Source organism: Zonotrichia leucophrys, chromosome 3 (assembly GCF_028769735.1).
Source record: "Zonotrichia leucophrys gambelii isolate GWCS_2022_RI chromosome 3, RI_Zleu_2.0, whole genome shotgun sequence".
Taxonomy (NCBI): domain Eukaryota; kingdom Metazoa; phylum Chordata; class Aves; order Passeriformes; family Passerellidae; genus Zonotrichia; species Zonotrichia leucophrys.
In genome coordinates, this window is record NC_088172.1 from 47,626,177 (window position 1) to 47,649,422 (window position 23,246).

Sequence of the window (23,246 nt, forward strand, 5' to 3'; positions counted from 1 at the left end):
CTGCTTAGACTTCCTGGTCCCCAAGTTCTCTGAAGTTCTGCCTAGCAATTATAGTCAGCAACAAGATTGCATCTACTTTAAAACACAACCAGTTTTTTTAAAAAACAAACAGGCTGCTGAAGAAGAAAGCTTACCATTACACACCCTAGGTAATGTGCTTTGAAGAAAACACTCAGATTCAATGCCTATCCAATTCATAGGAGATTCAGCCTAAATCTGTGACTCCTAGGCTGCAGGGGACATATGTACACACTCATGGAATGTGTGTTATAAAAATCAATGTCAAAATCTTTTTCAGTGAAGGAAGTAGACAGAGGAACAACTCTTGGCCTCTTGTTAAGGTGCTCATTTACAAATAGATCATAGTTTCAATGACCAATTCAGAATCCTGGGATCTTCAGTTGTTGGAGAAAAAAATGCATAGGATATCATGGATTATTACATAAATAAATAGTCAGTTTACAGTGATTTTATTTTTTGAAGAATGACTGTGAACACAACATAGTTCATAAATAAGGAAAAGTTCAGCTAGAAGCATTTACACTCAGCAGAATGTTGAAATTGATTGAATGAAGATTACTGCCAAGCCCTAAGAGCTTCTGTGATGACGTATAAGGGCTTTGGAGATGTTCATTCTGAAAAGTCAGTCTCTCAGGAAATCTGAACTCAAATCACAGAATGTATCAGATTGCAAGGGACCACTGTGGGTCATCTGGTCCAACCTCCCTGCTCAAGCAGGGTGATTCCAGAGCACCTGGCACAGGACTGAGGCCAGACAGTTCTTGCATACCTCCAGTGCACCATGACTACTTGCTTAGTTCCATCCTCTTAGCACTCTGAAAGTTTTGATAAAGCAGTTAATTGTACTTGAGACTTTAGGAATTGGTAATTTGGGGTCAATTATTGTCAGGGTATCTTCTATCTAAGGGGCAAAGAAGGGGGAAATCTTTACTTTTCTCCATCCTTTAAAAGAAAGATATGAGTACACCTTGCAAAGTGGGGGAAGGAGAGAATTATCACTTACCTGAAGAAAGTATGGTGCTCCACACAAACCTTCCATAACCTTTTAGCAGCCCGATGGTTTGGCAGTTTGAACCCAATAGTGCTCTCAAACTGTTCCAGCTGGAAAGAATCCACAAATAAATTAATCCATTTCCTTAAGCTGGCTATTAATTAGGAGGTAGAGTTCAGATAGTTCCATTACTGTATCAAGCTGTAATATTCCTGCCATAAGACTTCATAAGATTTTTTTTAAATTTTTTTTTAAATATCAGAATTTCCAGCCTTTTAAAAGAATTATACTTAAATAAAATATACTTTCTTCTTGGTTTGCCTTTACTAATCAAGACAGGTGTTTAATACAATCATTAGAATCTGAAGAGGAAAAAACACTCATAAGTTCTGTTTGAATATATGATAAGATTATAAGGACAGCTGTGGAAAAAATGAGGATATTTTCTTGTTGCTGGACAGAAATGAACTCACAAAAGAAACAAGACTGAAAGGTGCTACTTACTTCTGCTGGCCTGACTTTGATGTAGAAATTACTTCGCTTGTAGGAGATCTTCAGAATTTTTGGCCAAGCGAAGCGGTTGATCCGGAGTCTGTCTTTGTAAATCAGCAGGCCATTAGCACAAACACCCAGCATGATATCCACACCTTCAGAATCCTACCAGGTATGAGACAATTTCATTACAATCACTTCAATAACATTCCAAACAAGTAATTCTTGCTGACATACCTCGAGGGAATATTGTAACTGGGACATGTTTCATATTCAAACCTGACTCTGACAATGAGATTCTAAAATCAGAAATAGCCAAGTACATAAATTTTATAGGTAAGAATTTGGACTCTAAGTAATGGTTTTGGCATTCATATGCTACAGTTCTGGGAAATTCTTCAATATTCTGGTAATAGGGACTAAGTTAACAACTTAAAAGCAGGAAAGGTATAGCCAGTGTGTGTGCTAGCAATAATTTCAATAAATATAAAAGAAGAAAAATGAAAACCAGGCCTGTCCCACTTAAAGCAGTCAGTGGAAGTGTGAACAAGCTGGTGATCAAGATGATCTTTTACAGTAGCGTATTATTCCCGCAAAGATGGAGGAGGTAATGAACAGGTTTCTGAGCATTCTCTTTCACTGACAGCATTTGATGCAAGTTTTACAGGCCACAAAACTAATCACTTACTGATACACTACACCATACAGCAGAATCTCATGTCCTCTCCAACAACTGATCAACTACATCAAATGCCAACACAGTCATTACAGAGTTGCTTCACTGGCAGAATTAACAAAACAAAATTTAACCATGTTTCTCCAGTACTTAAAAATCCTGGTTTTCTTTTTTAAATGCAAGACTGATATGCTTACAATACCTTAAATTTCCTAATGATTTGAGATTCTGGGTTTATGAGATGGAGTGGGAGGAAGTGATTCGTTTGTCTTCTGAGGTTTTAACAAAAAAAAAATAAAAATTCCCACTTGAAATGAAAATGTGATGTGACCTAATCCTGGAAGGGGAAAAAGCACCAAAATCCTCCCCCATCCTCCCCCACGACCTCCTGCCATATTTTTTTTTAACTCTCAAGGTACTATGAAAATAATTACATGTTCTTTTAGGCTTTACTACATGTCCTTGGCATAGAAAATATGACATTTTAAATGTCTTTATTTGCTCGTAGGAGCAAAATGTTATTTCCAAGCTGCACATATTTATGCACTAAATAAACTTATATATACATTCTACTGATGTTAGAGTTGTAAATTAAGTAATTATTATAACCAAGAGATAAAGGCCTACAGCCAATAATTAAGCATATGACTTTAAAAAAAATAAGCTATATATATAGTATTTTCTTTAATACTTAGCATGTCTATCCTAAAACAAAACCAAACAAACCAAATCCCCAATACCTTGGCATGATGTAAATCCACTCCATACATGGAAAGTCTCTTAGCATTTTCTAGGAACTGGGAATCCGCCTGTGCTGGAGTCAAGCCCCTAAAACCATTGAACAAGCTTTGAGTTTATTGGCAAAAAACTGAGTGTCAAAACTGAGTGGAATCATGGAATTCAGACTGATAGAAAAACCTCAGTTTATAAGGCATCAAGAGTATTTTTGCTCTACAGGAAAAGTGCATATTATTTTACTTGAGTACAGATTTCCACCTTCACTCATTCAAACAGATGTATACTGCTTAAACGAATTAATATAAAAATACTTTACAGAAGTTCTTTACCAAGACCTTAGTGCAACTACTATTTTCAAACTCAACTTTCTAAATACACCGAAGAGTTTTTAGTTACATAAGAAACTATTTCCAAAGTTACAATAAGTTTACCTCAGCAGATTTACGCATACTCTTAGGAGAATTGACATAAATGTGACAAAGCATGATGACTTCTTTTAAACCCACTGTACCTGACTTACCTGTGTGTTTTGTGTAGCTCAGCCACTTTCTCTTCCATCTCTTGAGTCTGGTTGGGTGCAAACTGGAATTCACTGATATAATCACTGCTGTGCTCCCCTGGGTCATGATCACCCAGCTCAGCCTGCAGGGTATATGAACCAAGGAGGGCGTGAGTCACAAAAGAACACGGCAGTCGGCCAGATACAATATCCTGGCGAAGCTGTAGGCACAAGAAATACCTGCAAGACAAAGGAGAAAAAACCCAAGAGAAAGAAGAACAAAGAAAGGGTTACCCACGGCAGATAATGAGATGATCAAGATCATGTAAGGTAAGTGTGTTTTAAAGTAGGCGAATGCATTAATAATGACCTTATATTATTTGAGCAGTATTACCACACAGAAAACTTCACTTATTTTTTAAGGGTCAATATTACTTTTATAAAAAATGTGAAAAGCAGGAAAAATTGTGATTTCCAATGTAAATTAATAAAAAGCTACCTGGTTTTAAACAAAAGTTCACTAAGGAACTTGTTAAGTTCACATTGTAGCCTGTAGGTATCTATGGTTTAAGAAGATAAGCTGTGCATTCCTTTGGCATTTCCCTTTGGCTTTAAAACTCCAACTTCTATATCCCTTGCAGTTCACAAGCTAATCATGTCATGTAATACAGAAAAGAAATCTAGTTTAGTACTGAAACCATAATTACCTTTCTTAAACCAAGTAGTATTACAATTCAATATTTCAGGTACTGTATACAGCATTCCACCAAATTTAACAAGTTAAACATCAGCAGACATGCCCACCTTAGCAGAGTTTTTTTTTTTTTAAATGTATGTTAAAAAAACATCGTACTAGTGAAACTTAGATTGAAGATATAACCAAAAAATGTTTTTATGAGTTGAACACGCAACAGGAAAACCAACCAACTCATTGAAAATTTTCAAATGAAACACACACAAGTTCTTGTAAATACACTCTGTACTCAACATCTTTTATGATGCTACAAATCCCTATCTGCAGCAATATTTTAGCTGCACTCTTGCACAGCTATCTTATTTTGTGCAGAAGGGTGATCCAATGCAACATGTAACACATATCCTGCCACAGCAGAGTCAGCTACTCCAAACAAAAGTATTTAGGTTTCCTGTAACTCATGAGAAAAATGAATCAGTTCCCTGCACTCTATCCCCAGTTATCAATGGCCAGTATCATAGCCTTGTAATGCTACTTTTAGGTGCTTAGTATCCACCATATTCCAAGTATTTTCTATCTAAGAACTTTGGAAGATAATTATTTTCAGGTTTTGTTATGTGTTATGGCTTTATTTAAAGCACACGGGTAAATCCACATTTTCATCCACGTAGTCTATGTTATTACTGAAATACCTTGGATCCCTTAAGCTTTGCTCAAGATCCCCATGCTCTCATTTGTTTCATAATAAAGCAGCAGTCTGACAATAAACCACTGGCTTCTTTCACATACTATCACTCACATCTTACCTGCTGCACAAATCATATCCCCACCTAACAATTCCTCTTGCTCAGGTTTTTTCCAGAAGTTTTCATTTCACCTTTTCAAACTTGTTCCAAAAAGCAGTTGATGTAAGAATATCTATAGTGTACAGCAGCCAGAAACTGAAGAAATTCTCTGTGGCTTTAAAATTACACTAACAGTAATTTACAGTTTAAAATTAGGACCTGTGCATACCTAGTGATGTCTTCAGTCAACTGCGACGGATCAGGGGGATAAAACTTCACATTAAAGGTGAATATCCAAGGTAGACCTAAAGATGGGAAATATCTGATTGTTAATCTCAATCAAGTTCAAGTAAGCAAAGAAAAAACTTTATTGAAAATGTTAGAAAGTAGAATAAATCCTAATTGCTGAAATCGTGAAGGAATTTTTTTCTGTTTTCTACTGTACATTATTAAGAAGCATAGATGATTTTCATTGGCAGGGAGAGACCCACAGATTAGCATGTTAAAAATTATTTTAAAATGTTTTACAGTAAGTTACACAAATATCAGAAGACATTTTTAATTTGAAAAAGACCATAATATATTAACAATTCTAAGATATTATGTGTTCAAAGGCACTTGCATTGAATTTGTGTTTATTTCCAGCTCCTCCAAGGCTAACAGTCTCTTTCTGTTTAAACTCAGTTTGAGAGACTGTACAGTAACTGTGAACATGATATCAAAATGAGCTCTGTGTTGTTGTATATAACAAAGATAATAAATTATTCATTGAGAATGTGTGGAAGACAGAAATATTAGCCATTCCTACTTTAAAATTTTAAACACCACATTAAACAACTACAATAACAGTGATATTTAAATTTTCATATGTTAGAATTGTTAACAACATATGCATTTTTTTAAGCAAAAGAATGCCTAAAAGTAGGTTAATAATTTGAAAAAGCATAAAATGTTGCCTTTAGTCATAGTTCTGTTTTTAAATAAATTTTTAAGATTTGAAAGCTAAGTCACACATCAATAAATAAAATACATTTTCAGAATGTACTTTGGATAATAAATTATTTTAGAAATCTGTATTACACAGATAAATCATGCTTTGAAAAATATGTATTTCTACAGCAACAAAAAAAATCCAAAATGCCACTGTCAACACAATGCTAGACAAAAGTGCTGATGTTATTTAAGGCTACTTTCTTAAAAAAAAAAAAAAATGTTTTGAAATTCCATACATATTAAAGGTGTCAGAATTTCTAATGTCTTCCAACATTTAAAAAATTATTTTGGTTTTTCATACGTGGCTATTCACTGAAGCACTTCAATTTTTGTTTAAGTGTGAACCTCATTCTACACCTGGCTGCTAAGTCACTATTTCTCTTTGAGAGCTCTGGGTTTTAGTGCATCTTTACTTTCCCAGTTATCAAGATTTTTTACAATTTTGTGTAGAAAATAAGGCAGGACACTTAAATGAGGTCTCACTTATCACTGCATTGCCTACTGCAATGCAGTGCAAAACAGAATTAAGACAAAAATACCTTGGAAAAAAAAGTCTAACAATAATGAATACATACAGCATAACAAACACAGTTAAAGATGGAACGTATTAACCTACTTCCATTGTCTCCCAGGGAATCAGCATAATTTAATGGAAAGATGTCGATACTGGGTAAACCAAAGTGATGAGTATGAGCAATAGGGCCAAAATGTCTATACAAAAAGCATTCAAGGAGAGCTGTCATGTTAACAGAGCTGTGGAGAAATGGATGAAGGATGTGTCTAAACCTTCAAGTTTTTCTTGGTCTAAAACTGCAGTTACACTAGTCACATATGAATTCCTGTTTAACTATTGCTCTTTCTGGTCAGCATTTCTACAGCTAACTTTCAGCAAGCACTGCAGACAGGAGACTTAGGTGTGGTTTGAAGAAAAAGAAAAACCTGAAAAAACTATATTCTTTATAAAAAAGAGCATAAATCCTCTGAGTGTGTGGGCTTTGTAAAAAAAATCATATCTCTACTTACACTGATTAAATTGCTAATTTATTGAAGAAATATTGAAATTGATTTTGTACTATATTCTAGACAGCTAGTGAGCATGTATTTTACCTGATTGCTGAAAGCACATATATCCCCTAAATAAAGAGTAGCAAGTTTATTACAATGTGCACAGTCTATATTTCTACTTCACACTAAAGCAGACTTTTTATAGCTGCACAAACAAGGCATACAATCATAGTTGTCCTCATATAATAATGCATATTATTGCTGGCTCTTCACAGAGTTGGTAGCCAAGACAAAAATATCAACCCCAGAGCTGATTTAAAATTGTATTTAGTATTCTGTCCCTGATAAGGCTCTCTGTTTTGATTTTCAGTACTATGGGCTACAGAAATGTCAAAAAATTTTTCTAGCCAGCTTGTTACATCAAAAAATGCTTTTGTGGCAACTTTAGGCCCATTCTTAGAGTAAAGAATGCAATATAACCAACCAGCTAGCAGCATACAATTACCATGATTCATCCTATTTCAACCGGGAAAAATCAGTGAGGGTTTTTTTTCCCAGCAAAGGCTTTTTCTGACTTTGACTCGTGATCTCTTGTATGTCAGCTTTTGCAAGAAAACCCTTCCCTTTGCATAGGTACTTAGTTCTCTTAAACAATAACAATCTACACTCTAGTGTAATTAGCTTAGATGAAAATTAGCTACAATTCTAACAGATATATAGCTAAATACCTATAAAATAGACTGATACAAAATAAAGTGAACCCGCATAAAGTGACCACCATATTTTGATGCCTGAGCATACCCATACATTGTTTTAGCATTAAAATCAAACAGCCAGTGTTGTGCACCTAAAATGCAAACGCTCTTTCCTAATTAATTAAAACTTCTCTTTAATTCCCCAGCCTATTCTGTTCTCAGAACATCTGAACTCTCTTCATTTCTTACAAGATACAGAACACAGAATATGTGATGTGGAAGTATTTTTTGCAGTAAAAGTACTAACCATACTGCAGGCTAGAAAAACATTTAAATGACATAATTTTACCTCTGGGTTAAACAGATAAATTCTCAAATTGAATTTTGTATAAGGGTGACCCAACTCACCCTCTGTAATCTAAGATTTGACCATTTCAAGGTCATTTGCTATTCCTTGTATCATCACAGTATTCTAGCTGTGATTCTCAGTTTTGCAAAAGCCTGAATCCACTTGAGATGTACCAATTTTCAAAAAGATAGTGACAGAAATGTAATTACCTACCTGTCCCTGAAAGAAGTAATTAGAGGTTTTAACACATGCCAGTGGATAGCCAAGTACATGAGTTAAAAAAAGTCAAGAATTCATTTTCCTGAAGAGATCAGGCTGGCTGAAAGCAAACAAGATTTTTGTCACCTTTGTAGCCCTGAGAACAGAGACAGTAATTTGTGGATCATGTTCATTAGCTGAAGTAACATCAGTAATTGCTGAGATCCAACATAATTGCCCAGCCAAAGGCCAACCTGTACAAGTAAGAGATCTCACAGAGGGGCTGAGGACTGTGACTCGGGAAGAGACAGCCTGCAGAACATGCCTTGGAGAAGACTACAGGATTCTTATTTCATCTTTCCCAGTCACAGGTGGTACATACATCCCCAATGTGCAGAGTTTTGGTGTTGTTCACATTTAAGAGAGACAGAGATTGTTGTATTATGTTGCAAACTAATGTGTGGAACTACATTTCTGAAAGTGTCACCTTTATGTGTTCAGATCAATGTATTTATCCAAATACACTTATCCAGCATGCCAGTGCTTCAGTTTGTGCCATACAAGAGAAAAAGAAATCACCAAATATTCAGAGTTGGAAGGGACCCATGAAGATCAGCAAGCCCAGCTCTTAAGTGAATGGCCCATGGAGGGGACTCAACCCACAACCTTGGCTTACTTTTTAACACCAGGCTCTATCTAACTGAGCTAGTATCAGGTTCAAGAGTTTTGTCATTTCCAACTTTCAAATGCACTAACAGGTTTTACAGGTATCTTAAATTTAATGAGTATTTTTGTACACAGGATTTCCATTCTTGATTAAAGACAAATATATTTAGAATTAAGCCTGAAAAAAGTCTCATTACTTGGTGCTTTTGTTGCTGGAGGATTAAATGTGCCTGCAGTAAGATTCCAGCATCTGGAAACTTTAATAGACTAATGATGAGGAACACAACTAACAGTATGATAATTACTTGCATACAAGTGTAAGCATCATTTTAAAATCCTTAAAATCATGTTCTTACTTCACTATTTATTTTATTATGCCTATCAACTCTGAAATACTATAGACCAGAGGTAAAAAAACATCCCAGCATGATTCCTCATTCAATAACATTCAGTGGATTTCCTCTCCAGTATAAAATGTAGGTCTTCATGCTGTATGATAAATCAAACCCCCCTAACATATGTTTCTTTAGTGTATACAATACAGTATTAGAAAGAACTTTGTCTAGTGCACTCAAAAAATTTTCAGGTCAGTTCTTACACTTCAAACTTGTAGGCTAGATAGCACGCAAAGTGCTACAGAATACAAAAAGATATCAACATTTGTATCAGCAAAGTTGATACAAAAGATAGCAACATCCTCCATCTCTTGTTGTTTATTAAAACCAAATCAAACAGCCTTTAGCCTGCATATCTGGACAACTAATAGATTTTCACTGAAGACCTGCAGAAGTTCAAATACCAGTAATTTTTCCTTAATTAAAGGTGTGGGTGCTACTTGCATATTAGTACATTCACAATTTTAATAGGTCTAGTTTGCTTACACAAGAGCATGTTGGATCAGAAAAACAGCTTCCAAGGATGCTTCTATAACTTTTATTTCTATAATGAGAATATAAACCACACCTTCCTATTAAGGGATTTCATCAATGGGCAAAGATGTGAAGAAAAAGGAATTAATACCACTATGACTTCTGGAAAAAATTAGTATTGCCTTAAAATGTGGAGTTAATAGCAGTAAAGAAACTATCTGTTTGCCATTATAAATAACACATTGCTGTTCTTAATTACGAGTACAGTCAGTTTCTTAGATAAATTCTCGTGTTTAAGTCTAGGCTTGTAAATATTATCATCAGCCTCTTCTCCCCACTTTCCTATCAGGTACTACCACAAGGTTTCCATTAAAAACAAAACAACAAAAACCCTAGTTTGGCCACAAATGAGTAAGGCAATGACAGTACATGCAGTAAGGGCAGGGGCTGTCTAGCATATTTTAGTGGCCACCAATTTTGTGATATGCAGGCTCAGGCAGAGTAAATCACCTAGATTTACTCTCCATACTTACTCCGTATTTTCTCCCCAGCTAGTGAAGAGCTTTGACAGACCTTTATGCAAACGTAGTAAAATAAAATACTCATAATGTACTGAGTATAGGAAATAGAAAGGCATTTCGAGCAGATTCAGTCTGAAAAGGGTTTTAGTGAGACATTCCAAGATTATGCTCTCTATGCCATCTCCATTCTGAAAATGATGGACATTATCAAAAAAGTCAATGGTGGACTGATCACTATTGAAGAATATTCATTTTCTATAAAACATATTAATTCTCTTTTTGTAGATTCGTATTCTTCTGGTGATTCTTTAAAGTAAGGAAGTTCTATGACAACAATCATGACCTCTCTGCATGATCACATTCTCCATCCAATAACCAGCTATCAGCACAAAGTTTAAAAACATCTATGGTTTCAGGATGCAGAAATATCAACTACTACTCACACAACAAAAGAAAATTTTGGGGCAATAATATATTTGATTAGTTTCCAATATAATATAATGATTAATCATTATAATATAGAGATACAATAATAACTAAAATATAGTATAATCATTAACTTCTACAGCATAATTCTGAGCAGCTCCCTCTCCTCTACTAGGACATGGAATGGAAATAGAAGATTTGTTTCCTGGTTTAAGATGAATACATCACTATCAGATAGAAATTATTTTAAAGCTGTAAGCAATCAACATCCAGGCTACTAAATTTAGGAAGAATATTTCTGTGAGGAAAAAAAGGGAGCATAACATCTGAATACAGAAGTACTTACTTCGAATTTGTCTCTTAATTTCCTTCGAAGAATCTAGCCAGTTCTGAAAAAAAAATGAACAAGCAAACCACAGCCAGCATTTAAAATCCTCAATACTAAAACTATTTTGATATAATCAAACACATTCATTAGCTTTTACATTTCAGTTACTACTGATGTGCGCAAAGAGACTGTTTTGCAACAGATCATCCAAAAATTAACTTTTGGAAGTGAGACTAAGAAATCTGTAACATCTATTCATTGGTAACTCAGACAATCCTGTTTACTGTTTTTACCCATACACGTTAATAAAACAGGTTAAGAGACTAGGAACATAAACCTTTTCACTACAGTTACTGAGACTTTCCTTCCCTGAGTTTGAACCTTTACTTCCCATGGCCACACATACACACACAAGCACATTCATGGAAGAAACATGCACAAAGCCAGCCTGACAGCAGGTCTTGCAATGTTTCAAAGACAGACATGAAATGCAGGGAAGACTTAGATACTGCCTTGTGAGGCCAAGGAAAATATCTGTTTTTTTCACAGGCCACTGCGGGTACTTGCAGTTTTAAAGTCTGAGAGAATACCTCAGTGCCAGCACAAATGTTGCCAAAGGCTTATTTCTACCAATGTTTCTTACCTAACTCAGCAAAGCAGAGCATCCTGGGTATAATGTGACCCACCTTTTTCAGTCTATGGTAGCAAATTCCAGATGCAACACTCTTTCCCAATACCATATCCCCCAGTCTCTATTAGGGACTTTTGCACCCAAAGTCCATCTTCTCTCAAGAAGATATAAAAATGCTACTTTAGTTTTGCAGATCTGTGTTAATTAGGAGGATGTGCAACTCTGTTTCTGCAGTAGTGCAAATCTTTAACATAGACTACCCCTGCTGACAGAGAATGTGCCTCCTATGAATATGGACCAGCACACCAAGCTGTCTGTTGTAAATGAGGTTGGTCCAGGTAGATTTCATCACCAGTGCACCATGGGTACATTAGATGAATACTATTTACAAATTAAAATCAAACCCCCATTTTAATAATTTATTACAATTGTAATGTTTAAAAAAAGACAGTAATTTCACATTTATTGCTTTGTCTGGGATCTCTACTTTTCCATAGATATGATAATTTTTTCCAGAGAAGGCAAAGTCCATAACATTTTTACAAAGGAAGAGTTAGAAAGCACTTCTACAAAAGTGGAGTTAGAAAGAACTTCTACAAAATCATGGATACCATTTATGATGCTTAAGTCAGTCTTCTTGTTATAAGAACATTGACAAGGAAAGGCCTTGGAAGGCAACGTAAGTCTTCAAATAATTTATAAACTGAGATGCACTTCAGCTACAGCTATCATCCTAGGTTTTCAGTTTTGGCAAGGAATCCATTCTGAAATTACTCACAGCCATATTCTTGCAACTACAATTACTAGTATCTTAAATCCTTACATTTTAGACACAGCATCAACTAACTAAATAGAGAATATAGCATGGAATAACTACAACAGAAAAATAGGATTTCTGAGTACATAATAATTTCAGTGCTTCATCTTTTATCACTACAAAGCAGGAGAAAAGAACATACAATACAGACTATGCTGTAAGATGATAAGAATAATCCCTTCTTTACACAAGTTATAAAGTTCATTTTCTGATTTTTCCAAGCCTGAAATAAGCTTATTGGAGGCACATGTAGCCAGCAACTTTCATTACTGCTCTGTCAAATAAAATCAGATGCTTATATTCCATTTACAGGCACAATTACAGGGGTGGGGGTTTTTTGCATCTGTGCCTTTTGTCATGGATAAAAACAAACACCACAAAAGAATCTACCCTAAATTAGAGCTCTTAATGAAGAATAGACAGGTCTGTCTTTCAAAACAAAAGACAAAGTGTATACACGCTACTTTGCTCCAGTAGGCAGAAATCTATTTGTTTAATTTGTGAATGGTAAGGTTATAGATGAGACAAAGTAATGCATTGTCAAAGAAGAAAATGTTCTCTGCCAGTACAAAAGTATTTTGTACAAATCCAGAAAAGCAGCATTTCCAGCTGGCACCCAAAACATAAGAGCAGAAGCTTTCTAACACTTCTGCAGACCAATTACAGTGTGAATGGAGCATTCATGAACTTCTGAGAGTACAATGCAATGAAATATCTAAATAAACTTCAGCCTAATAAATCTAACATTTGCAAAAAATGAAAGAAATCATTAATTACTAATTTGGCCTAAACAGTTTTGAAACGTGTATTAAAGCTAACAAAAATGATTCTGATTGGAAGCCATAACCTCTCTCCCAGCTGCACAGAACACCCATGGAAAAGAGTTAATGGGACTGCTCCTCCAATGGTACCCCGATGGTGCATTGGGGAGCAGCTCTAATTCAACAGAGTGCCTGGCATTGAGCTGCCACACGCCACAGCTGCCGCTGCATTCAACAGCTGGCTCATCAATGGGTGGCTGTGATAAGTGCACAAGAATGGCAAAAACACATCATTCAGCATTTAGTACTGACTGGCCTGGAGGTCAGGGATTTGTGGCATTTTAATCTAAAAAGGCAACAGTCATAACAGAGAAATAAAAAGATCTGGTACCAAACTAAAAAGTAACTCCATACAGAGGGGAACAAAAAAGAGCACCCTAAACCCAGCAAAAGTTCTGAGAAAGTAGGAGATATGAAACATGAATTTGCTAGGAAAGAGGTTCTCCAAATAACACTAGGAATGTATTTGTATGAAGAAGACAAAATCCAGCAACTCAGGTTGTTTAGTTTTCATAACAAAAAGACCTAGATTTCTCCAGAAGTTTTTAAATAAAAGCCTGCTGCTGTCCATAACTCGGTGAGAAGTAATCTATTCTGCCTCTGAATAAGGACCCTATTATCAGATATTTCTCAATTTATGTAAATACCTCTTAATTTACGTAAATACTTATGAGTGTTGCTACAGTACCACCTTCACAGTCAATGGATAAGGAATTCAAGGACTCATTCACACTGAAAGAGACCTCTGGACATAACTGGTTCAAGTGTGATTCAAGAGCCAGTTTTGAATTAGGTCAGGTTGCCCAGGTTCATATCCAGTCAAGTTTTTAGTATCTCCAAGGAAAAAGACATATGAAAAAACAGATGGGGTCTTTTTAAGGGTGGACCTCAGTTTCCCTATTCCAATGACTGAAGAATATCAAGAAAGTGTTAGTCTAACTAGAAGAAAGAAAAAAAAAAAGAGGAGGAAAAAAAAAAAAGACATAACCCTACACCAATTCAGACTTTTTTGTTCAACTTTCATAAAACCTGAAGCTCCGTACTTTATCTCCTGGGATCTACTCAGTGGGCTATTTTCTGGTCAAGTCAAGGATCCCAGGTCGAGTATTAGACCTTTTCTCGCTTGCCAGAGATCAGACTGCTGTTTTACGTTATTTTGTTGTGTATATACAGTACAGTTTTTCAATAGTGAGAAGAACAAATAAAGCAACAAGTGAAAATAGCAGGTAAGATTGTGACATTACTTAGAAGATCAACAGAGATGTTCTTCAGCATTACACCAAAGAAGTTCTTATGTCTGGAAATGGTTTAGAAATCAAGAACAAAAATTAAATACCTAAGTAATACTATAACAAGCTCATTTTGTATATGGGGATTTTTAATATAGAGGAATTAAATATTTTGCTCAATACTGCACAGAAAGCTTTGCACCAAAGCAACTAACTCTAGAAAAAAGCTTTATCAGAATGGGAGTTGCTAGAAATTCAGATCTATTCAAATCAGGAAATTACACTTTATTTTTTTTTAAATACTGTTAAGAGGAAGATGACAGAAAAAAGCAATAACTTTTAGATGCAGTATAATGTAATGATGCTTTTACTGCAAATACAGATTAATCAGAAATACAATTTTTCCAGCTTCATGTTGTAATTATTCATCAGATTTTTTCTGAAGAAAAAGATGACAACACATAAATCTTTAGTTCATGGAGGAAGCAACAGGCAGCCCAGCCCAAACCTGTAATGTTAGGATGTTAAAAAGATAACCTGGGTTTTGGTAATTAATGGAGCGCTCACCACTGACTGACTTAAGATTTTCCTCAGCTGAGCGATCTAGATATGCTCAACCATCCAACAAAAAAGCACGTGCAAAAGAAGATGGAAGTTACCAAATGGTATTTAAGAAATCCTTCCAAATGCAGTCATCTCAAATGCCATTCATTTGTAAAATTAGCATCCAATACTAGTGATGGACTACCTTCAGCCTCTTTACAAAGGCCAAAAATTTTCTTTAAAACTTAAAATTAATAATAAAGGAACTCAAAGCTCTAGTCGTAACAGACTTATGGGCTAGATTCCTTTCATGTTCACAAACAAAGCACTCTTACACATCTATGAGAAAAGGCAGCAAAATTTACTCAAGTGTTTGAAATGGTAAACATTTAATAGAATACACCTCACTGCACTATTGAAGTGAGTGGCAGTGATGAATAACAAACAAAACTCTCATACAGGCTTACCTTTTGCTCTGAATTCTCATAAAACAACAGCCCAAAATAGTCCTTTTCCAGTAAATTGAGGTGTTCACATACTTTATCAAACAGCACTTGTCCTTTCGCTCTTTTCTGAGAGGTGGGAGGGTAGGAAGAGAAGGAAAACAAAAAGGAAAAATAAGAAAAAAAAAGAAAATTAAGATAAGTAAATCAGTAAGGTCCTTAATTACAGGTATTGTTATTCGATGATACTATTTAGGACAATTTAAAATATACATAAAGTGGATTATAAAACAATAAGCTTTCTTACAAAGACTGTTCGCCATACTTCGAAGCTATACAAATCCTTGACAAAAAAACACAGAAATTTTAATGTTTTTTCAAAACCTGAAACATCAACAATGTAAGTACACAAGGAAAATTCAATACCTGAAAAATTTAAATATTTTGCACTATTAAGTGTCACTAAATAGTCTTGGTTTTTCTGGATCTTCATTTTTTAAACAGCAGAAGCCTTCTTTATCTGAGCCAACTTTTTCTGCATTATCTTCTAAAAATTAATATAGTTTCTACAATGTTAACTTTAGCATTTTTTATCATTTTGGTATATATCTCGGTGACTTATGAATCCCATTATATGAATGCACTGAAAAATAAAGTGTGTTATTTTCAAAAGACAAAAAGAACAAGCAGACCACTAAGAGCTGATGCTCAGACCAGCAGAAGCAGCATACAAGCAGAAGCTGAACATAATGCAACACATCTTAGTTTTCTAGTGGTTTGTTTCAAGGGGCAGAAAATAAGATGGCTGCTTTCTATCCATGTATTCCTGGAATTTCAGTACCCAAAAATTAATTAGATAAATAATAAGAAATCTTCGAGAAGTTTATTTTTCCTAAAAATATTATTTTTGGAAATCAGTAGCAAAGGAAAAAACCCTGAAGGTTTTATTTGAGGTTAGCTTACGTATTATAGTCTGTTGCTTTATAAATGTAGTAACTGAAGAATGATGATCATTTTACCATTTTCTTTAAAAGCATTTTAAAATGGCCTCTTTCAAGCTCACTTGGTGAGCTCAGTATTACTAGAGCTTAAGCAAATGGCAGTCACTCCTGAAGTTTGATCTGTTCTTCTTGTGGCCTTTCCAGCAGCCTTCCAGTCATCTAAAGGGGGCTTAAGAGAGAAGGGAAGGAAAGGGCACGTAGTGACAGGACAAGGGGTGATGGCTTTAAGGAGAGTAGGTGCAGATTAGGTATTAGGAAGAAATCCTTTACTGTGAGGGTGGTGAGGCACTGGAACAGGTTGCTCAGTAAAGCTGTGGATGTCCCATCCCTAGAAATGTTCAAGGCCATGTTGAATGGGGCTCTGAGCAACCTGCTCAGGTGGAAGGTGTCCTGGACTAAGCAGGGGGTTTAAAAACTGGAAGTTCTCCCAACCCAAACCATTCTATCATTCTGTGATTCTTGTACCTGAAACTGGGAATGTAAACATTCCATAAGTCCGTAGTGTCAGTAATGAAAACAGGAGACAAAGATTTAGAGCAGATGGCTCACACCACATGCTCAGGGGTGAGGAGATGAGAAGTTCTTTCCACAGTTAAAATCTGACCATGACCGGCATGCAGCCTCCAGTTTGAACCAACTCCTTCATGACAGCTCTGCTGTTTGTGGCATTTATCATAGAGGCCACAACGTGACCTTTTCAAAGGTCTGCCAGCTTATAGGAATTTTTGCATTTGCTTATCCTACAGATTTCAGTAGATGCCACACACCACTGCCATTCCACAGAAACGCCATGGGCAGCCCCTGTGTAGGCCTGGGTGACACTGTGGCCATTGTCCCCGCAGACAGTGGCGGAGCACTCCAGGGGCCCATTCCGGCACTCCCGCAGCTCGGCAAAGGCCAAGAGCGGAGGGAGAGGAGAAAAGAAGGTATGCACTGAGCAAAGAGTGAAGGCATTGTTGTTTTTTTTTCCCCAAGAATCCAGAGCTTTATTCAAAATCGCATTGTCCAGCAGCTACTCTACTCAGGAAGATCAAAAAGCTTTCACAGAGGCAAAATTATAAAACGACCACATTTAGTAGCCCAAGTAGCAAGGCTAAATCAAGAAAGTGTAAGTCAAGAGTGACTTCTGAAATGGGGAGCAGGGAATTTTAAGTCTGTTTGGTACTTTCAAAAAATCTTACCCCTCAGGAAAGATGACTACTTCCTCTAGGCATCTGAAGTAACCACTTAATTTTCTTGACGGCTTCAGTTTAGTAAGAAAAATCATCAACATAGAAAAGTGGTAAATTGAAAGCAGAAAAAATATAAGCAAAAGAGAGTTCAAAGAATCTTAGATGCATGCAATAGATACCACTTTTTTTCCAAAGTTGATGTGCAGGTGATCATACCTTGCAAATGCAAGTTTCAGTTATGCAAATTTCAGTAAAGGAAATCTATAGATTAGTGCAAAATAATGTACGCTATCACATCAAGACCTCATCTAGAATCAGATGCTTTTGTATAAAGTTTATATTCTAAAACCCGCAGTTAATTATCAACTCTTTGACATCTAGAAACATAAGGTAGGCAAATGTACAGGAAATATATTGCAAGTATAACTGTAAATAATGCACAGCTTCTTATTAGGAAGTCATAATAAACAAAGAACTTGGAAACACTAAGCAGTGTCCATGGTATCTTTAGACATCTTTTTGCCAGTTCATGGTTCTTCCACATAAGGAAAAACACTACCATGTCACAAAGCCCAAGTGTATGAGTCTACATTCTAGACAGCAGCAAAATGAAAAGACATTACACCATCAGCAACTAGTATTTATAGAGTTCTGTTACGGATTCAAAAGCATAAGAAGCCTCTCACTACTAGCAATGGTTTTCATTAGAAGATCCTACTTGCAGAATTGAAAGACTATGTTATTTCATATATATATATGTGTGCGTGTGTGTGTCTATATATATAGAGAGAGTCATATAGTGATAAAGTTTTAAAAAACTAAAAGAATATTTAATTTACAAAACCAAACTTTTCAAGTGCAATTTCTTTGTAAGCCATTTGGGGACAGGCATTACTACATAGTTTCAATGATTGGATAACATAACTTTTCTGGGAAAACCCATGTTCCTAATAGAATGTCTCTAACTTGAACTGAAGATAACTGTTGTGATCCAGTCAGTTCAGAAGCTAGAAATATTTTAATAGAGCAGGACATTCTTAAGAAGGCAGCATCATGGTTTGCACAGTTTGTTACTTTGTAAAATGGATTCCATTTAATTTTCTACCATGTGTTTGAGATGTCAACTGATAGTAACAACCAATGTGTAAATTATAATCACTATTCTTATTATACCTATGCATACATATATATTTATGCGTCCATATATACACACATGGGTTTATAGCACAACAAATATTTCTGTTCCAAAATTATAATGCAGAAATATTAGAAAAAATGTAAGTCCATCCTTCCACAAAAAGGGGAGCACATTCAACCTAGCTATTCCAAGAGAGTGAGAAGCGAGGAGATGTTCACAGAGCCAAGCAGTTTAAAACACAAGAGTACTCAGATCAGCAGTATTCTGTATTGCTGCCAAGTTATGCTTTCTTTTAAGTGAGAACATAAAAAGAACACATGTAACCAAGGTTATTCTAGTACCAATTTCAAGCCTGTATTTAGACTCTGCAGATGCCACCTCATAATGCAACCATCTCGTAAAACTAGAGGTAGCATTTTTATGTTCTTCATGTCCTTTTCAAAAAAAGAGCAAACCAGAGCAAAGCAATTGCAGCTGACATACACAATGGAAATTTCTATGCAACTGGAAATTAGGATATCATGGATCTGTTTGGCTATACAAGCTGCAAACTACTGATACAATATAAACATTCACAGCTACCAGTTCTGTTCAATACATTTATCTATGATAGGGATGCAGGAGTTGAATGCACCATTAGCAAGTTTGCTGGTGATACTCAAGTGGGAGGTGCTACTCACTCCCTTAAGGGATGAGAAACCCTACAGAGCAATGTGGATAGATCAGTGCATTGGGCAGTCAGTGGCAGGAAATCCAGCAAATGCCAGATTCTGTACCTGGGACAGAGTAATGCTGGGCACAGGTACAAACTGGGAGAGGAGTGGCTGCAGACCAGCCCTGCAGAGATGGATCTGGGAGTGCTGCTCAGCAGCAGCTCAGTGTGAGCCAGCAGGGAGAGCGCAGGCAGCCAGGAGGGCAAATCCCATCCTGGGATGCATCAAACCCTGTGTTCAACCATCCAGACAAAAGAGGTGATTATCCTGCTGCACTCAGCTTTGTACAGCCACACCTCGAGTACTGTAAACAGTTCTGGGGCCCAAAAATTAAGAGGGATGTGATGGTCCCTGAATATGTCCAGAAGGCAACAACAAAGCTGGGGAAAGGGCTGGAAGGAACGTCCTATGAGGACTGGCTTAGGTCTTCGGGCTTGTCTATGTTAGAGAAAAGGAGGCTGAGGGGTGGCCTCATTGCTCCCTACAGCTTCCTGACAGAGGTGAAGAAGCAGGTACTGAGCTTTTCTCCATGGGCTCAGTGACAGGACACATGGGAACGTGTCAAAGCAGTTCAAAGCTGCACCATGGAACGTTTAGATGTGACATTAGGAAGCATTTCTTTACCACAGGGGCGACCAATCAGTGTAATAGCTTCCTAGGAGGTGACTGATGCCCCAAGCATGTCAGTGTTTGAAAGCCATTTGGACATGACCTTTAGGTCAGCCCTTGTGGCCTGGGTGCTTCCTTACCCTTAAAGGGTTGGCAATCAGGCAGCAGAACTCGATGATCACTGGAGGTCCTTTCCACCTGAAACGATCTATCCTATTCTTTTTCCTTCCTTCTCCTTTCTGTAGCAGTACAGGCAGAGGGAAATCTCAACATTTCTTCCCACCCTGCACTAGCAGAAAGGATTGAATGGGGAATCATGTCCCAGCCTAGGCACTGAATTTCTCTGTGTGGGGAGGAGGCATGTACCATCTGATGGGTCTGAGAGATGTGGATTATCTCAAACTTATGTAACCATTTGAAGAAATTTGGGGGGAAAAAAAACCAACAAAAACAAGTACAGTTTTTAAGTTTCCTGTGTTCATTCAGTGAATCTGAATTTCATTCAGTTAATCATTCAGTTTCCACAGAATGGCAGAATTCCACTTATCTCTTCAGAGATCAAACCCTTAGCCGAATTCAGGACATGCTTCCAAACTGAGTGACAAAACTTTTGAAGTGTTCAATACCTATTATTTCCCCAGAGATTTTTTTTCTTCTTGTCCTCATCTTTAGAAATGATTGAGCCATTTCCCTTGGAGAAATGTAATAAAACATTTTATTACATTTGAGAACAACAGTACCCCATGAGAGCAAGGGTCCATCTTCAAAGTGACTAACCACAAGTGTCTACAGGCAAGCACAGGAGCAGGATCCAGAAGCTGACTAATGATGAGACTGGTATTTGCCTGAAATGCCAGGAGTTTTTCAGCTCCAGAAACATTTTCAAAGACACGTATTTACAGGAGGAAAAAAGATTGAATTTCATTTTATTTTCTGAATTGGTTTAAGAGTCAGTGCTCACAGGCATTAACACAACGCAATTCTGTAGCCAGGCCCAGACTAAAGCATTCCCCAGTTTTGTTTAAAAAAAAAATCAAAAGATCCTTTGCAGCAAAGGCCAGGCCACAGAAAGGAGAAGCTGGAATATGAACCACGCAGTCCCTGTTTCCTGAGACCTGAAGAATAAGGATTGGTCAAATGGAAGAGAGGAGGAGATGTGCAACAGCCTGGGTTGTTTTCAAAAGCATGATGCAGATCAATGACGAGCATATTTTTTTTGGCTGCAAAAAATTGCTTTGCTGTGCTTCTTGGCCAGTGATGCATGAAAAGTGCTCTCATGCCTGGCCTGCACTTGTATTTCATGCAGGCAGAGCTGAAAGTGCCAGCTCCTGATGCTGCAGCAAACCAGAGTGCCTTGTACAAACAAGAACCCTGGGGAAAACCAAACCAAGGGAATACAGGAGTTCACTCCTGCTACAAACTTGGAGTGGCAAAGAAAGGCAGAGAGGAAGGGCATGAGTGGGGCCTTGGAGGCACCAAAGCAGCAGGAGAGAACACAGGCAGAATGGCCCAAAGGAGCCCTTGGCAAGGAGCCGTGCTCAAGGGTGCAGAAGAAGGCAAAAAATCCCCAGGGACTGAGATGATTTCACTCATAAACATTACTTTTGGTGGTGTCTGTTGAATCTAGACAAATATTTTAAGAATGTGCCAAATTTAACATCATCCCTATTTTCCTTTTTCTAAATAAAAGATGTCATACTTTAAACAGACCACTTAGTGCTTGAATAAACCTAGACTAGACATCTGAGCAGTCAGAAAAAGATTTGCAAATCAAAACTCTACTACAATTAAACATCTGTTCCATATCAGCTTCATTCAGAGTTTTCTTAATTCAGGGTTAAAGACTGATCTTAATTGTACATTGAGCAAACATATTTTTACTTTGTATTAGCAAACTGTAAGTAACCATAGAGTCTGTGTCAACTCTGATATATTTCACTTGTTCATACGTGCATAAAATACGGTCAGTGCTGGCATCCTTTAAATGCCTTTTGTCATAAATATTTAATTAGACCACTGACTGAATGCAGTAAACAAACCCAATAGGATCTTCATTTGCTTCTAACTAGCAATCATTATGCACTTAGCACTTCTTTTTGTTTCTTTGAACTGTTATTCTCTACTGAAACACAGTTTATATTTCAAACAGAAAATCTAAACCAATCTTTACTGCAGATCCCAAATTCAGTGACAGAATTTCTTCACAACTCTCTACAAAACCACAGAATGAGAGGAAAAATGCAAATTTATTTCCTCCACAAAAGCAAGAGATACATGTAGTTCACAGTAACACATCAGTAATTTATACCTCCCACAGAGATCAATTATCAGGAAAGGAGTAGGTCAAAATTACATCATTTGCACTGTGCTAAAAAAATTAAAATTGCTCCTAAAAATTAAGTCTTAAATATTCCAACAGTCTGCCTATTCAAGCTATTAAAACTCAACAGGCCATCACATCTCAAATATTACCCTATTGAATCACGAACCAAGGTTATTTTATCCTTTAATATGGTTCTGTCATTTCAAGCAAGCACAAATGTTCAGTCACAGTCTTTGGCAAATACCACTCATTAGCTTTCATCCTCAGTACCTTGAGAACTGCCTGTGATAAACTAACAGGCTGTTATTCCTTTAACTCTTTAAAGCAATGAAAGGTAACTGAAAGTCTTTTAACAATTCACAGCCTGTGAAACTTGTTGTAAGTCATGCTCCCCCAGAACTATTCAACAATAGCTTCTTCCTCTTTCCATCTCTCCAGGCATTCACATGTTACTCTGAAGATTCTGAGGCCAAGTAGGTGTTATCTTTTAGAGTTACAATAGTTTTAAGCTCGAAATAATAAAATCAATTGCTTATGCTCTATGAATGAACGTATTGTGTACATGTAACTCCTGTTTTTTATTAAAGTACTTGCATGCAATATTATTTTGTGATTTATTTCAGAAGATTACTTTAAAGCAACAGAGCACAGAAAATCAATCTATTTTATTAATATGGAACCTATGGACTTCGGGAACTAAAATACTAAAGGTAAAGGAATTTTAATATAACATTGTAATGGAGGATATTTTTGCTGCCTTATAAAACTTTACAGGTTCCAAAATAACAATATAAAGCAAGTTTGAAGAGTGGCTTGTATAAATGTTTGCAACACGATTCCCACTGAAATTTTAACTCCCC

The 23,246-nt window shown here is 36.5% G+C and overlaps 1 protein-coding gene across 22 annotated transcripts in view; it reads right to left on the bottom strand.

The window, feature by feature from the left end:
• EPB41L2 (erythrocyte membrane protein band 4.1 like 2) overlaps positions 1–23,246 on the bottom strand; it is a 137,623-nt gene that overhangs the window by 31,385 nt on the left and 82,992 nt on the right. For all 22 annotated transcript variants that reach the window (XR_010439545.1, XM_064708060.1, XM_064708061.1 and 19 more), the window contains 7 exons: positions 15,455–15,559; positions 10,965–11,007; positions 5,126–5,201; positions 3,439–3,657; positions 2,921–3,008; positions 1,517–1,669; positions 1,025–1,122 (listed from right to left, as the gene is read on the bottom strand). Coding sequence is in view for 21 of the 22 variants with exons in the window: in XM_064708060.1 (XP_064564130.1) it covers positions 1,025–1,122; positions 1,517–1,669; positions 2,921–3,008; positions 3,439–3,657; positions 5,126–5,201; positions 10,965–11,007; positions 15,455–15,559 (782 nt within the window). In the remaining variant the exon portion in view is untranslated. The remainder of the gene's footprint in view (positions 1–1,024; positions 1,123–1,516; positions 1,670–2,920; positions 3,009–3,438; positions 3,658–5,125; positions 5,202–10,964; positions 11,008–15,454; positions 15,560–23,246) is intronic.